This window comes from Hordeum vulgare, chromosome 6H (assembly GCF_904849725.1).
Source record: "Hordeum vulgare subsp. vulgare chromosome 6H, MorexV3_pseudomolecules_assembly, whole genome shotgun sequence".
NCBI classification, from domain to species: domain Eukaryota; kingdom Viridiplantae; phylum Streptophyta; class Magnoliopsida; order Poales; family Poaceae; genus Hordeum; species Hordeum vulgare.
The window spans coordinates 528,600,902-528,614,339 of record NC_058523.1 but is presented as its reverse complement, the minus strand read 5'-3'; the positions used below and the strand labels follow the sequence as shown (position 1 = coordinate 528,614,339).

The window sequence follows — 13,438 nt, the reverse complement described above, 5'->3', positions numbered from 1 at the left end:
AGTCTGCTCCCGCCTCCTGCACGCAAGTAGTCGCAAAGCCTCGGGGTCTCCTCGCCACCGTCCACAGTCAGCGCGATCCCAGAGGGCAGGCCGGGGCAGCCCGCAACCATGGTTTTGAATGCCCGGCATGTCCAGCCGCCGGTCGCGGGCGAGCAGCGTGCGCTGGGAGGCATCGCTTCCAAGGTGTTGCACCTTGGGGGCCCAGCCGACATCGCCACGGCGGTCGAGTCCCCGTAGGTTGAGACGGTCGGACATAATTCTTTTACTTTTCAAAACGCCCTTAGGATTTGTATATTGGAGGACCTGGGAGAAGAAGTGCAAGATATACCGCTCGCCATTCTATTGGCAAATTGCAGCAGTACGCAACAATCGTCATCATTAGATTTCACTAATGGACGGCCAATATTTAACGAAGGGTACCATAAAAGAGCTCTAAATTTATATGGGACTATGACTTGCCAGTACTTATGCTTGCCATATAAAGCTAGTTAATTTTCTGAATTTCTTATTGATTTCTTTTACAGTTCTCTAGCCTTGACACAGCTGGGAAAAGTCCTGTTGGTGGCCCAGGTAAATTAGAATATCGCCTCATGCTTAACTTCTGGGAATATAATTAGATATTTGTTAAATTTAGAATTGCTCTCATCTGGTATGTCAAAACATTCCATAAGTTTAGCGTGCTTTTACTTTCTCATTTTTTTTTTATATTTCCTGTGATCTAGTTATATTTGAAATCCTTCTGTCGGCTGTACTTCATATTTTGATGCATTTATGCTTCATTTTATTTGAGCTGTGTTGTGATCTTGATCTTAAATTGATTGGTCTTAAATTGTTGGCTTTACTTCTTCTCAGTATCTTGTTACCAAGATGGTTGAATTTTCTCAGTTAGCTACTTTGTCCTAGCCTCCTAGGGTTGATCTTGATTTGTTTTCTAGCTATACTGTTGTGAGCCCTGATTCACACCGGGATAACTACCGTGCTGTAGATAGCCAGATGGCGTAGCTGTGAGGGATTGGGTAGACAGCTGCCATTCCCTTTTACTTCTTGCTGGTCTTTTGGAAAACAAACATATGGTTCCTCCGATACTTTGTTTAGTACATGACCCACGGAAAATTTGTTTTGAGGAAATACTTCTTCCTGGCAAGAAAATCTGGAGTTCCTTTTCCTTTGATGCACAAAATCCACATCGTCTGGCCTATGTTCATGGTAATCTCCGGGATCTAATGCATACATGCAGATTCGTCTTTCTTCTTACAGTACAGTACACAAGTACAAGCAGTGACATGCAGAACTTGGTTTCTTATCCCTCGCGATCCTCAAGCCAAATGCAAGTCCTTTGCCGTTGGCATGATCGACCCAAACTGCTGGCAGCTGCTGATCCTGAGATATCTTGCCTGTGGTTGCCTTGCAAGTACCATGGATTTCGAGGTCGCCCGGGCGACTGCTGTCATTGCTGTTACGTCCACAGTAACTGCTACATGTAGTTTCTCCACTGCTGTCTATTTTGGCTGCACCTGCGACCGCCGCGCTCCGTGCAACTGCTGTAGCTCTTGACTGCGACAACACCATGTCCACTTCTTGCGACGCCTAATCTGTTGCTGCTTGTGCCATTCTTGCTCTTGTGCTGCTGGCATTGCTGCATCATGTTATCTCCGTCCGACGTAGCACCGGTCAGTATAGGGAGTAACTTGATACCAAGCGACAATAACCGTCTTAGACATTGCGACCCTGTAAACCCCTGAAAGCTAGTGCCGCATCATGGTCTAAACCATATTTGTTGAAGACCACGACCCTTGACTGTGTTGGAAAAAAATCAGTAGTTTTCACCGTTCCATAAGGATTAAAGTCTTGATGAAGATCACTCTGCGTGATAGGGTAGAGAACATGCTGAATCGTGACAAACCTTGGCAGCAAAAGCCACGGTGGTCAGTTCTGATACACAGATGTTGTGAACCGTGATTCACATCGGAATAACTGCTGTCGCCTTGTCCTGTGCATGTGTAGATAACAAGAATTTTGGCACAGCTGCCCTTCCCTTTTACTGTGAAAACTGATCGTATTCTTTTTTTTTTTGTTCAGATGTTAAATTTTTATGTTTGTGCAGAAACCATTCAAAGTGCTGCAGAGTATCAAGTGATTCACGAGGTAGCAAATCGTTGCTCCAATAAGGCTGCTTCTTCTCTGGCTATTGAAGCTGTTCTTTCTGCGGTACCTAGAAAACCCAGAACCCCGACTACCAGAACCAGCTCAATTAGAACTGCTGCTGTTGTAAAGCCTACAACTGCCTCTTCTATTATCACAAGATCTATGAAGTCAGTCGCATCTGAAAAAAAAGAAGTGTGCATTGTATATAATGAATGCATGCTAAAGCATCAGGGATATATGACACATGAGGTGCCTGGAAGGATTAGTGCGATAATGAAGAAGCTCAAACAAGATGGGCTGTTAAAAAAGTGAAAAATCTTTCTCTCATTCTTTATGTCATACTAGTGTATTTCCACATATGCTGAATACTTTGAATAATTCGTTTATTTTCCTCATAGGTGTGATATAGTCGATGCACATGCTGTTGATTTTAAGCATGTGCTGGCTGTTCATGCAAAGGAGTATTTCAAAGTTCTTCTGGATCTGCTTCTAGGAAAAGAGAAAGAGGACGCAGATGAGATTTTCTTTGGAACTGATATAGAGTATTGCTCTGATTCAAAGGATACGATTTTAGCAGCTGCTGGAGCCATCATCCAGGTAAAATGCGACCATATTATAGCTTATTAATGTTCAGTGTTAAGTTTGTTGGAGCTAGCTAGCTCTCACCAGAATCCCTTAAGGATCTGACACACACATGTACTTATCTTTTGGTTTTCTCATGTAAACATGTACACTAGAGTCTAGAAGCTATACTGAGGCATCTTATACAACTACAACAAGCTTGTTGTTCACAGGTGGACTTATGCTGAGTTGTCTCATACACTACAAGCTTGTTGCACACAGGATTCCTTTACTGCCACAAGTTGTTTGATTAGGTTCAGATTTGTATTAGGTGCAGAGTTCAGATTAGAATCCATTCAGAGTCGGACTTTATTTCCTTTGAGTCGGCTTGTCAGCAGAGTATCACTTTCTACATGTAACTTCACATGACTAGGCAAATTGACTTCGGCAACAACTACTTGTAATATGATTAAAACTAACAAATTTAATGTGTTATGATGATGTTGATGTTTAATTCCTGTTGATGTCATAAAAATGATGTCAAAGTACTTTCTAATTGTTCAAATGCGTTCAGGGATGTCGTATGGTTGTCACTGGACAATACAAGCACGCATTTGCTGCAATTCGTCCCCCCGGCCATCATGCATCGCGGAATAAGGGGTCTGGGTTTTGCTTTATCAACAATATTGCCTTGGGGGCAAGATATTTGATAAAGGAGAAGGTAATATATATATATATTTTTACTTTGTGAACTTCTTTCCTTTTCAATTTTGTTTTCACTATTGAATGTAATCCTATGCTTTGTTATTACAGCATGCAGAAAAAGTTATGATTGTTGATTTTGATTATCATCACGGCGATGGTACACAGAGTATTTTTTTTTACGATGATCGTGTCTTAACTTTCTCCATACACAGGTACATACAATCTACTAGTAATAACGTACTTCACAGATCAGTTTATTATGTATATGTGCAGTACCATATCAGTAAACTAAGCCGTAAAATTAGGATAGAATGATTAAATCCCACTGAAAATTCCTGGTAGCTTACTACAAAAAGCTTTTGCTTTATAAAGAAAACTATTCTTAAGGTGCCTTCCAATCATTTGATATTCAAATTATTAAAATTGAAATGTTTGAATGAAGGAAAAAAATATGAAGTCTCGATAACTTTTATAAAGAAAATTATGAAGGAAAAAACTGTGTTGCAGTGAAAAAACTACGAGTAACAAACTTCTTGTTGGCCACATAAGTAAATCATGCATAATGATATACAACAACAGATGACTTAAGGACCGACTTATCTAGAATTGAGTTGCAGTATGTTGAAGTAGTCAAATCCATTTGGCTTAAGGACCAACCTATCTAGAATGGAGTAGAAGTATGTGTCGGAAGTCGAATTCATTTGACTTTTGATTTTTTTTCCTTACTGAACTCAACATTGTTTCTTATCAATTATTAATTCTTAAAAAATGTGTTCTAATTCTTTTTCTTTTCTAGGGATGGTGTTTATCCAGACGATACAGAAGAGGAACGCAAGGCCAAGTGTGGAGATCATATTGGTATTGGAAAAGGTGAAGGATTTAATGTGAATGTCAATTTGACGGAGCCATATGGAGATGGAGACATGTTGGCAATCTTTAAGCATATTCTTGTTCCTGTCGTGAAAAGCTATTCGCCAGATTATATATTAGTTTCGGCTGGTTTTGATGCCGGTGCGTATAGTTTGATATTCTCATCACATATTTCACATGAGATCAATATTTGATATTTTGACACTGCTTTGTAATTTTAATCTAGCCCTCGGTGATGGTGTTGGTGATTGTAAAGTCACACCCAAAGGCTACAGCGCAATGACTTCCATTGTAAGTTCCTTTTTCTGTATCCTATATTTGAATCCCGACGAGTCAAGATTGTGCCATTTCTCAATTAATTTAAATAATTCGAATTCTTAGGTATCTTTAAACATGATATTTGTAAATGCTGAATATTAGAACGTTTCATATTGTAAAGTGACTGGAACTGTTTTAGTTGGATCGCTCAACTGCTGATAGTAAATGTTAGAACAGAATCATCACTCAGCTCTAACTTACCTCTTACTCACACAGACACACACATGTGCTCTTTATATTTTATCCACGCCTGAGAGGCTACATACTGCTACAAGCTTAGTACTTTCAAAACACATACACAGGGCTTCAATATATAGGCTGCCCAAACTGACCTAGCTACAAACCAACCCAAGCAATTGATGTCTGGCTGCATTGGTTAACAGCCAAGATTTTCCTCTAGGCATGCAAATTTGGAACCTTCAGTGTAACCCTCCGACCCTCATTTTTGAAATTTCAGTTCATTTGGTTGAACTAAGGAGGGTCGGAGGGTACCCTTGAGGTTCCAAATTTGCATGGCTACTTTCCTCACACAGCTTTTAAATTGGACTTTGGGTTCCTCCTGTATGCAGCTCACTATTGGCTCATTTCTGCCTTGCTAGCTCAGCTAAACTTACTTGATATTTCTTCATCACAGTAGTAGTTTCGAACTCCTTCAATGCCTTGCTGACATGCAAAGCTGCTGCACTTCCTCTACTTGCTGACATGCATGCACCTGGTCAAATGCAATTTAATCTCCTGCATTTTCCCATGAATGCATCTCTTAGGTAAATGACAAGATAAACTGTAACCAGGAAAATATTAAGGTTGCAGTTAAAAACAGTTTTTAAAATGTGTACTCATGGATTCTGTAAATACTCCCTCCTTCCCGAAATACTTGTTGGAGAAATGGATGTATCTAGATGTATTTTAGTTCTGATACATCTATTTTTATCCATTTCTCTAATAAGTATTTCCGGACGGAGGGAGTAGTAACACTATCTATCTATCAGGGGCAGACAGCCTGCTCCTGATCCTCTGTCCCACCGGATTGGTCCCGAACGACAAAGCCCTAACCCCCATTTCCCTCTGCAGCATTGAGTTCTCCGTATGTGTTTATTTTCAGCTCGTCGGGAACCGCTCTCCGCCACTTTTCGTGCTGCCTGACTGGCACTGTCCTATTGTTGATCCTGATAAATTGGCTTGCATCTGCAGCCCATTGATGCACTGTTACAATCAGATTGTCCAGGGTAGACGCAGGCTCACCTGCATTTATTTTATTACGCCGATTCCACCAATGCCAAAGAAAGCAACATGGCAGGACCTTCTTTGCTGAATCCAAGGATACCAGAATCTGCATGGCTTCCTGTGCACATGCACTCTCGCACATGCGATGACAGATGCCCTCTAGCTGTAACTGCTTCCAAACTTTCTTTACCTCTCTGCATTTAAAAAAAAAGCTCCATCCTCATCCAGTCTCCTTCAGCAGACACATAGTGTCACATTCCGTTCCACACCGATTGATGTTGAGTTGCACCGGCAAACTACTACGGGCGATCCTCCAAATAAACTGCTTCACCTTTGGTTGGCATTCTATATCCCAAATTTTTTTGTCACTGTATTTTGTCCACCCCTCCTGTAGATGATGATTCACATGCTCCATCCCGTGCATGCACATAAACTCTGTATGCTGATTTTACAGAAAAGCAACCCTTCTGAAATAATGTTTGAACTCCTCATGGATGAGTGTAGCTAGTATCATGTTTGCATCTTGCTCTCAGAAATATCAAAGCTTCTTCCCATACAGCCGTTCCCTGTATAATCAGTTCATTAACGCATGTCAATACACTGACCTCTCAGGGTAAAAGGTTTTCTAGTGCCATCAGGAGCAATCCATGGGTCCTCCCATATCTTTACTTCTGAGTCATCGCCTACGCGCCAAATAATAATACCCTCTTTCAACAGGTCCAGGCCTTTTAGCATACTTCTCCAAGTACACGGCATTCCAAACTTTGGTTGGGCCTCTAGGATTGATGTATCTCAGTGGTACTTTGCTTTGAGGGCACAAGCACACAAAGAATCCGGGCAATTAGCATTCTCCATGCTTGCCTTGCTAACATCGCCATGTTGAAGGTGTTCTTTGTGAGGGTGTCCCTGTTAGATTGATCTCTTTCCCAATGGGTCCAACGGCCCATTGGACCTTGACTCACGCCCTGATCGTGGGCGTCCAGCCCAAGCAAGGCTGGTGTGCCTCTGTCGCGCAGTGCTATATGTAGGGAGGTGGGGACCATGGCACGGGTTACGAGGTTCGCCGCCGCCACTGGTTCCCACTCTCTAACCCTAATCCGATCTAGAGGGATGCACTGAAGCGACGGGAAGTCCACCGCCGTCGCTGCCACATCTCTCTCCTTCCTCACCGTCGTCACCACCTCACCATGGACGACCGGAGGGAGCTCATCGAGTACGGGATAAGGTAACGTTGAAGGTGTTCTTTGTGAGGGTGTCCCAACTAAGCCCATGAACTTTGTTTTGCTTTTCCTGCTGCCCCACCAATATTGGTTGATCATCGTGCCCATCTGGTCACATAGAGTTTTAGTAAGATTGAAGCAAGACATGACAAAGGTGGGGATAGCTTGTGCACAAGCTCTTATTAGAACATCCTTTGCTGCCTTGGACAACAAACGTTCCAGCTATCCCTGAATTCTTTTCCAGATATATTATCCTTCAAGTTTTTTTGTTTTGTTTCTGTTCTGGCCTACGTACACCGCCAAACCAAGGTACTTTTCCATTCGTACCCAGCCCGTTTGTAATGCATCCAACACCTCATTTTTCTTTCCCTGCCTTGTGTTCTTACTAAACAACACCGCTGACTTTATCATAATTAACCATCTGACCCGAGCAGTCCTCATATAAGCTTAGCACGGCTCGATTCCCGGCACTCTCCTCTGTTGCCTTGACCAAAATAAGCGAATCGGCTTGGCGTAGTCTTTTTTTGGCTTCATCTTTATAATATGCAATTGGCTCTGAAATAACCATAAATAGAATCAAACCTTTGTTTGATTATGCTGTTGTCTAAATCAGTGTTGAATGCTTAATCTGAATACTATTCAAAACAATGTCATAAATCCATCACTTTTCAGCTGTCAAATATTGGGAATAAAAAGCTTGTGCTGGCTTTGGAAGGAGGATACGGTGAAAGATCATTATCCAGGTCTGTATCGGCTTGTGTGAAATCACTGGTGGCAGCAGGTGAAGGATTCCGTGAAAAGGTTATTTTGAGAGACAAAAAGTTAAAAGTGCAAGACAGTACTTGGAAGACGATAGATGAGGTATGAATGGAAATTCATTAACTTGTCTGTTACTCATTGAATCTAAAAAATTACTTTCTTGTTTTGATATTGATGGAAATATACTAATTTATTTGTCATAGGTTCATAGGCACCTGCTTCCACACTGGCCTATACTGAAGGGCCACAGTACCCCCCAGGACGTGTTAAAACGGCTGGCAGCAAAACCAGCTGCTCATTGAGGTAGGAGACAGTGGTTTCTGTGTCCCTACTTCCGCTACAAATCCATGTGTTCTTTTACTAATCAGTGCTTGCAATTAGGATTGGCTGTCCTTGGAGTTTGTTCTAACCCTCGGATGATTTCATTTCTGCAGGAGCTCCTCACCTGCCTTTTGTATGTGTGCTGGGCCAGCGTTCAAGCTGCTTTGACCTTGTTCATCATCATTTCCATCTGCCTCTGCATTGATGTAAAACAAACACTGCTATGCTGTGTAATTGGTAGCCTCACTGCCCTTTCTATGTGATACTGGGCTAGCGTTCAAGCTGCTGACCTTTTTTCCGTCTTCATTTCCATTCGTCTCTTGTGTTGACCCAAGATAAATACTACTGTGCTGTGTAATTAATAGCACTCCTTGCTACTCCGTATTAAAGATACTTGTATGATGGAGTATCTGGCTTGCCGATGCTGGACGGGGCATGGCATGTAGTAGAGGTCTATCTGTTCATGTCCGTGTATGTCTTGTCTCTCGTTCAAACAAATATCATGTCTGATTCGTGCATTATCAGTTTTTGATATTACTCCCTCCGTTTCTAAATATAAGTCTTTTAAAAATTTCACTAGTGAACTATATACGGATGTATATAGACATATTTTAAAGTACAGATTCATTTATTTTGCTCCGTATATAGACTTCTAGTGAAATTTCTTAAAAGATTTATACTCCCTCCGTCCGGAAATACTTGTCCTAAAAATGCATATAATTGATGTATTTATAATTAAAATAAGTCTAGATACATTCATCTTTAGGACAAGTATTTCCGGACGGAGGTAGTATTTAAGAACGGAGGGAGTAGTTGTTAGTGCAACTGCCTTCTAAAGGACTCGTTACTAGGGCTTTGTCCTTTGATTCTTATGTAAGTGATTTGCCTCCTTGGTCTGAGATGAAGGTGATGCTGCAAGTACAGCTTCTTTTTGATCAGCTCCCTATGCAGGGATGAACTCTCAGGACGGATTTGCTTGTTATGGCCTTATGGCCCTAAAATTTATTCCGATGCTGCTTTCACAAGTCAGAAAGTTCCTGGTTTGGCTCAGAAATATAAAGTAGTGGTTAAATCTGATGCTGATCAGAAGGAGTGACTCTGAAAGCAGCATCAGGAAATACGTTCTCTTATAAGTACTGCCTCCTCTGTCTTAAAATTCTTGTCTTAGGTTTGTCTAGACATGGATGTATCTAAATATTAAACCGTCACTAGATACATTCATATCTAGATAAATCTAAGACAAATTTTTTGAGACAAATGGAGGGCTTAATTAGTGGTTACTTATATGTGAAATGAATCCCAAAAAACTCAGCTGGCGTGCAGAGTCGCACACTTTGTGCTAGTTACTACAACTAACACCACCACCATTGCTCTCCCAAAAACCGGATCGAGCGAAAAGGGAGAGAGTGGGTTGGGGCTTCCCTTTGCGCCGTCGGTGCTGCAGTCGGTTCCCTCTCTCTCCGTCGGCCGCTCCGGTGGCGGGAGGGAGGGGGAATCTCGGATCTGTGGTGGGTTCGCAGTAGGGTTGAGGGAGACGTCGTCAAGGCCGTTGCGGCGACGTCTTGCATGTATAAGTTTCCTCGGGCCAGGGGCAGCGGGGTGGGGCTCCGCGGATCTTGTGGAGGTCGCGGGCTATGGTGTCTGGATGTCAACTGGCACTGGCCCGCCGGTTGGGTCTTCGGGTGGGAAGGGGTTGTGTGGAGACAGAGATTCTTCATCTTCTTCGTAGGTATGATTTTTCGTTGTTGTTCTTCTCTTGCTTTGTGCTGTTGTTGGAGGGATATCCTGTCTTGTCCGGGCGATTGGCCCGGCCGCAGCGTTGGAATCGGATCCTAGTTCTTTTCCATCTAGAAGGGACATATATGGAGGTACTTAAAGCCACATATGACGAAGGCTGCTGCAGGAGTGTTGGATGCACATGTGAGTCCTTGCCCTTTCGGCGTCGATGTGAAGGAATGGAAAGCTATGCGACAACGATCATGCCATGGTTGATGATGATGAACTGCTTGGATCTGGTTGCAGATTATTGTGTTGCAGGGGTCTTCTCACAAGGTTTAGAAATGATGACACAGAGCTTTGAAGATCTTCATGTTTTATTTAGGATGCTCTTTGTATTTCTGATTTTTTATGTGTGTTAGGGTTTGTTTGTATGGGTCAAGAACTTTATATTATTTCGTGATTTGAATGTAAGCATACTTTCTCCAAAAATAAAATAAAATTACAACACGTTCAAACAAATTCAAGTACAAATGCTACTAAACGGGAAACACCCAAGAATACAACTCAAATTACCGACGCTATATGTTTTGTACATGGTTCAACGGTATTGCACAAAGAGAGACAATCAACGAGAGTATGAGGCCCCGGCACTATTTTATGAGGCCACGGCACGGATCTGTCGAGGTTGTAACGGGCAGATTTCGTGCTTCCACTTGGGAGATGGTAGGCCTCTATCTTCTCATCATGGACTCTCTCCTTGAGATCGAAGCTCAAGTAGATGGTGTCGCCGCTTATGGAGGGAAAAACCTCCGTGGAAACCGAAAGAGAGCAATGCATGCCCATGAACAATGCCCGGCCGCCCAAGCTCTTGACCGGGAATAAAGTTCCGGTGTCCAAATCCACCTTATAAACGTCGTACGCCCTCCTCCTTGATCTATTCCTGGGGTACCGCATGGTGCGGTGCACCAGCATCAGTTCCCCGTCGTTGTTCACCAGGTGTGCACTATGCATCCCTATAGCCGAGATCGGGTTTCGCAGTCTGGCAGCCACCTTCATACGCGGTGGCTGATCTGCGCTTGTCTCTAGCAGCAAGACGCCATTTTCCGTGGTGCAATAGAAGCGGCCTGCAAACATCAACGGTGCTGTCCGTACCGAAATCTTGCACCGGACCATTGTCCAGCTCTCGTCGCCAGGCTTGGCGATGCCTACAATGCATAGCAAGTCAAAATAGAGCACGACCGAGGAACCATCTGCCGCAATGCCGGAGCCCCAGGCTTTGGGAGGAGATTCACGGCTGGAAAACATGGTTAATGGCGGGAGATCCGTGAGCTGCTGGCCCGTCAGCGGGTTGAGCAGGGAGACGTGGATGCAGCCGTGGAGCAAGATGATGAGACCCTCGGCTGTGAGCCCGAGCACGTTGTGGTCACGGAGCTCCAAGATTTCCGTTTCTATGCACTCGCCGGTGGAGACGTTGAGGAAGCGGCGGGCGTAGGTGGAGGCAAGCTACTCCCGGAGCATGACCCACCGCCGGGGGTGGAACCGGCGGTCGAGAGCGCCGTGCCCGCGCGGGTCGTCGCAGCACCGACGCCACGGGCCGCACACGGCGCGGAAGCGGACGTAGTCCGCCACGTCGTTGGCGAGGACGCGCTCGGCGATGAGCCCCGCTGGACCTTCCCCAAGATTCGTCCAGTCCCTGCTGCTGCAAGCCGGCAACCCGGATCAGATCAGGATCGTGTAAAGAAAGAAAGAAAACAAGAAGGCACGTCCCGTACCAGTTATCAGTATCAGGAGGATGATGATGATGCAGCGGTGGATTGCGATTAGACGCGGTACGCGCGCGCTTGGATCCCCAGGAGGGGTTCGTGATAGCGGCGATGGCGCAACGAGCATTCAGATGAGTCGGATAGGGGATCTGGGCGGCGGTGGAGCATGCGTTCATGTAAGTCGGGGAGAGAGAGGAGGATGGGCGTGGTTGTTGATGGTCGAGGGTTTCCCACGTTCGCCGCCGCCCGGATCTCCTGCTAGACGCGGCCGCCATCGACTGGTTTCGAGCCGCCGGAGGACTCGATTCGCTATCTTCGGCGGAAGGGAGGGGAGGGGAGGGCCTCGTAGTTGTACTGCTCCAATCCGAAATGGGGTCAACTTCCAATCCCGCGTTTGGATGGCCTGGCCGCCAATCCCATTGGGCTTAGGACTTGTTTGGATGGATGGGAACCAGAGCTGGGAGGCCCTATTCGCCTCTCCTTTTTTTAGGGGTGCCTATTCGGCAAAAATCCTATTCGTCGCTCGTTGCGTCAAACTGTCATCCTTGACACAGGCAAGCGATCGAGCAGCGACGCGATGGCTTTTTAAGAGTTTCAACGTTCCATGTTTTCGAAACCATTCGCAGCTGCTTTTTGGAAAACTTCTAAAAGGTTTCTGCACTGTTTTTTCTTTGTTCTGTTTTTTTTCTCTCACTTTTCCATTTTTTTTCTGTTTCTTCTTTTTCTTTCCTTTCGTTTCAGTTTTAATTTTCTTTGATCCCTTTCTTTTCAATTTTTCTATAAATGGTTGTGTTTTATTGTTTTGTTGTCCAGGTTTTTCAAAAAATGTTTGTACTTTCCAAAAAAGGTTCAAAATTGGAAAAAATGTCTTTGTTATAAAAAAAATGTTACCATTATTGTTTTGAATTGCAAAGAATTGTTCACCAATTTTAAAAATAGTTCATGTTTCAACAATTGTTTGCAAAGTTTCCATTTTTGATGAGTGCAAAAAATGTTCATATTACCCTTTATGCAGGAGAAAAATGATCGTGTTTTCAAATTTTGTTTCTGATTTCTTTTAAAAATGGCAAGGTGATTTATAATTATTTGGAACGAAAAAATGGGAAGGTGATTTATAATTATTTTGAAACATTATTAAAATGTTCATGTTTCGATTTTTCAGGAGTTTCAAAAAATGTTTCTTCAAATTTTTTCACATATTTCAAGAAAACAATAGTGTTTAAAAAATTTCCTTGAGGGTTTCAAAAAATACTCTTCATTTTCTAAAAAATGCTTAACTTTTCAAAAAAATGTAGATATGTTCAAAAAAAATGTTCCTGTTTCGAAAATGTTTGTAAGTTCAAAAATGTTCCCGCTTAAAAAATTGTTCTAAGTTTTGAAAATGCTCCTGTTTTCAAATTTGTTCATAGACTAAGAAATGGTTTGTGTTTTTCAAGAATGTTTGTGTATTTAAATAATTATTCAGAAATTAAACAATTTTTCCTATTTTTTCTATTTAAATATTTAATTTTGAAAACGTCCACGTTTAAAAAAATGTTTGTGTTTTATAAAGTACCAGAATTTTGAAAAGTGTGTCCGTTTTCAAACATAAATCGTAGTTTCAAAGATTTTTCGCATTTTCAAAATATGTTGCAATTTTAGAAAATTCTTCTGAAATACAAAAAGTATTTCCATTTTTTAATTTTGTTCGTAAATACAAAATATGTTTAAGTTTTCAAACATATTTGTGTTTTAAAAATTGTTCATAAATTTGTTTCAAGGTTTCAAATTTTGTTTGCAATTTCATAAAAGTGTTTGGACTTTCAAAAAAGTGCAACATTTTGTTCGTGTTGT

At 42.6% G+C, this 13,438-nt stretch overlaps 1 protein-coding gene across 1 annotated transcript; it reads right to left on the bottom strand.

Annotated features, from left to right (window-relative positions):
• Positions 1 to 10,379: 10,379 nt before the first annotated feature.
• LOC123403378 lies at positions 10,380 to 11,910 on the bottom strand. The gene is made up of 2 exons (XM_045097318.1): positions 11,615 to 11,910; positions 10,380 to 11,541 (listed from the first exon to the last, which is right to left on the bottom strand). The coding sequence occupies exons 1-2, from the start codon at positions 11,878 to 11,880 to the stop codon at positions 11,346 to 11,348; spliced, it is 462 nt and encodes a 153-aa protein (XP_044953253.1). The 5' UTR covers positions 11,881 to 11,910; the 3' UTR covers positions 10,380 to 11,345.
• Positions 11,911 to 13,438: the final 1,528 nt, after the last annotated feature.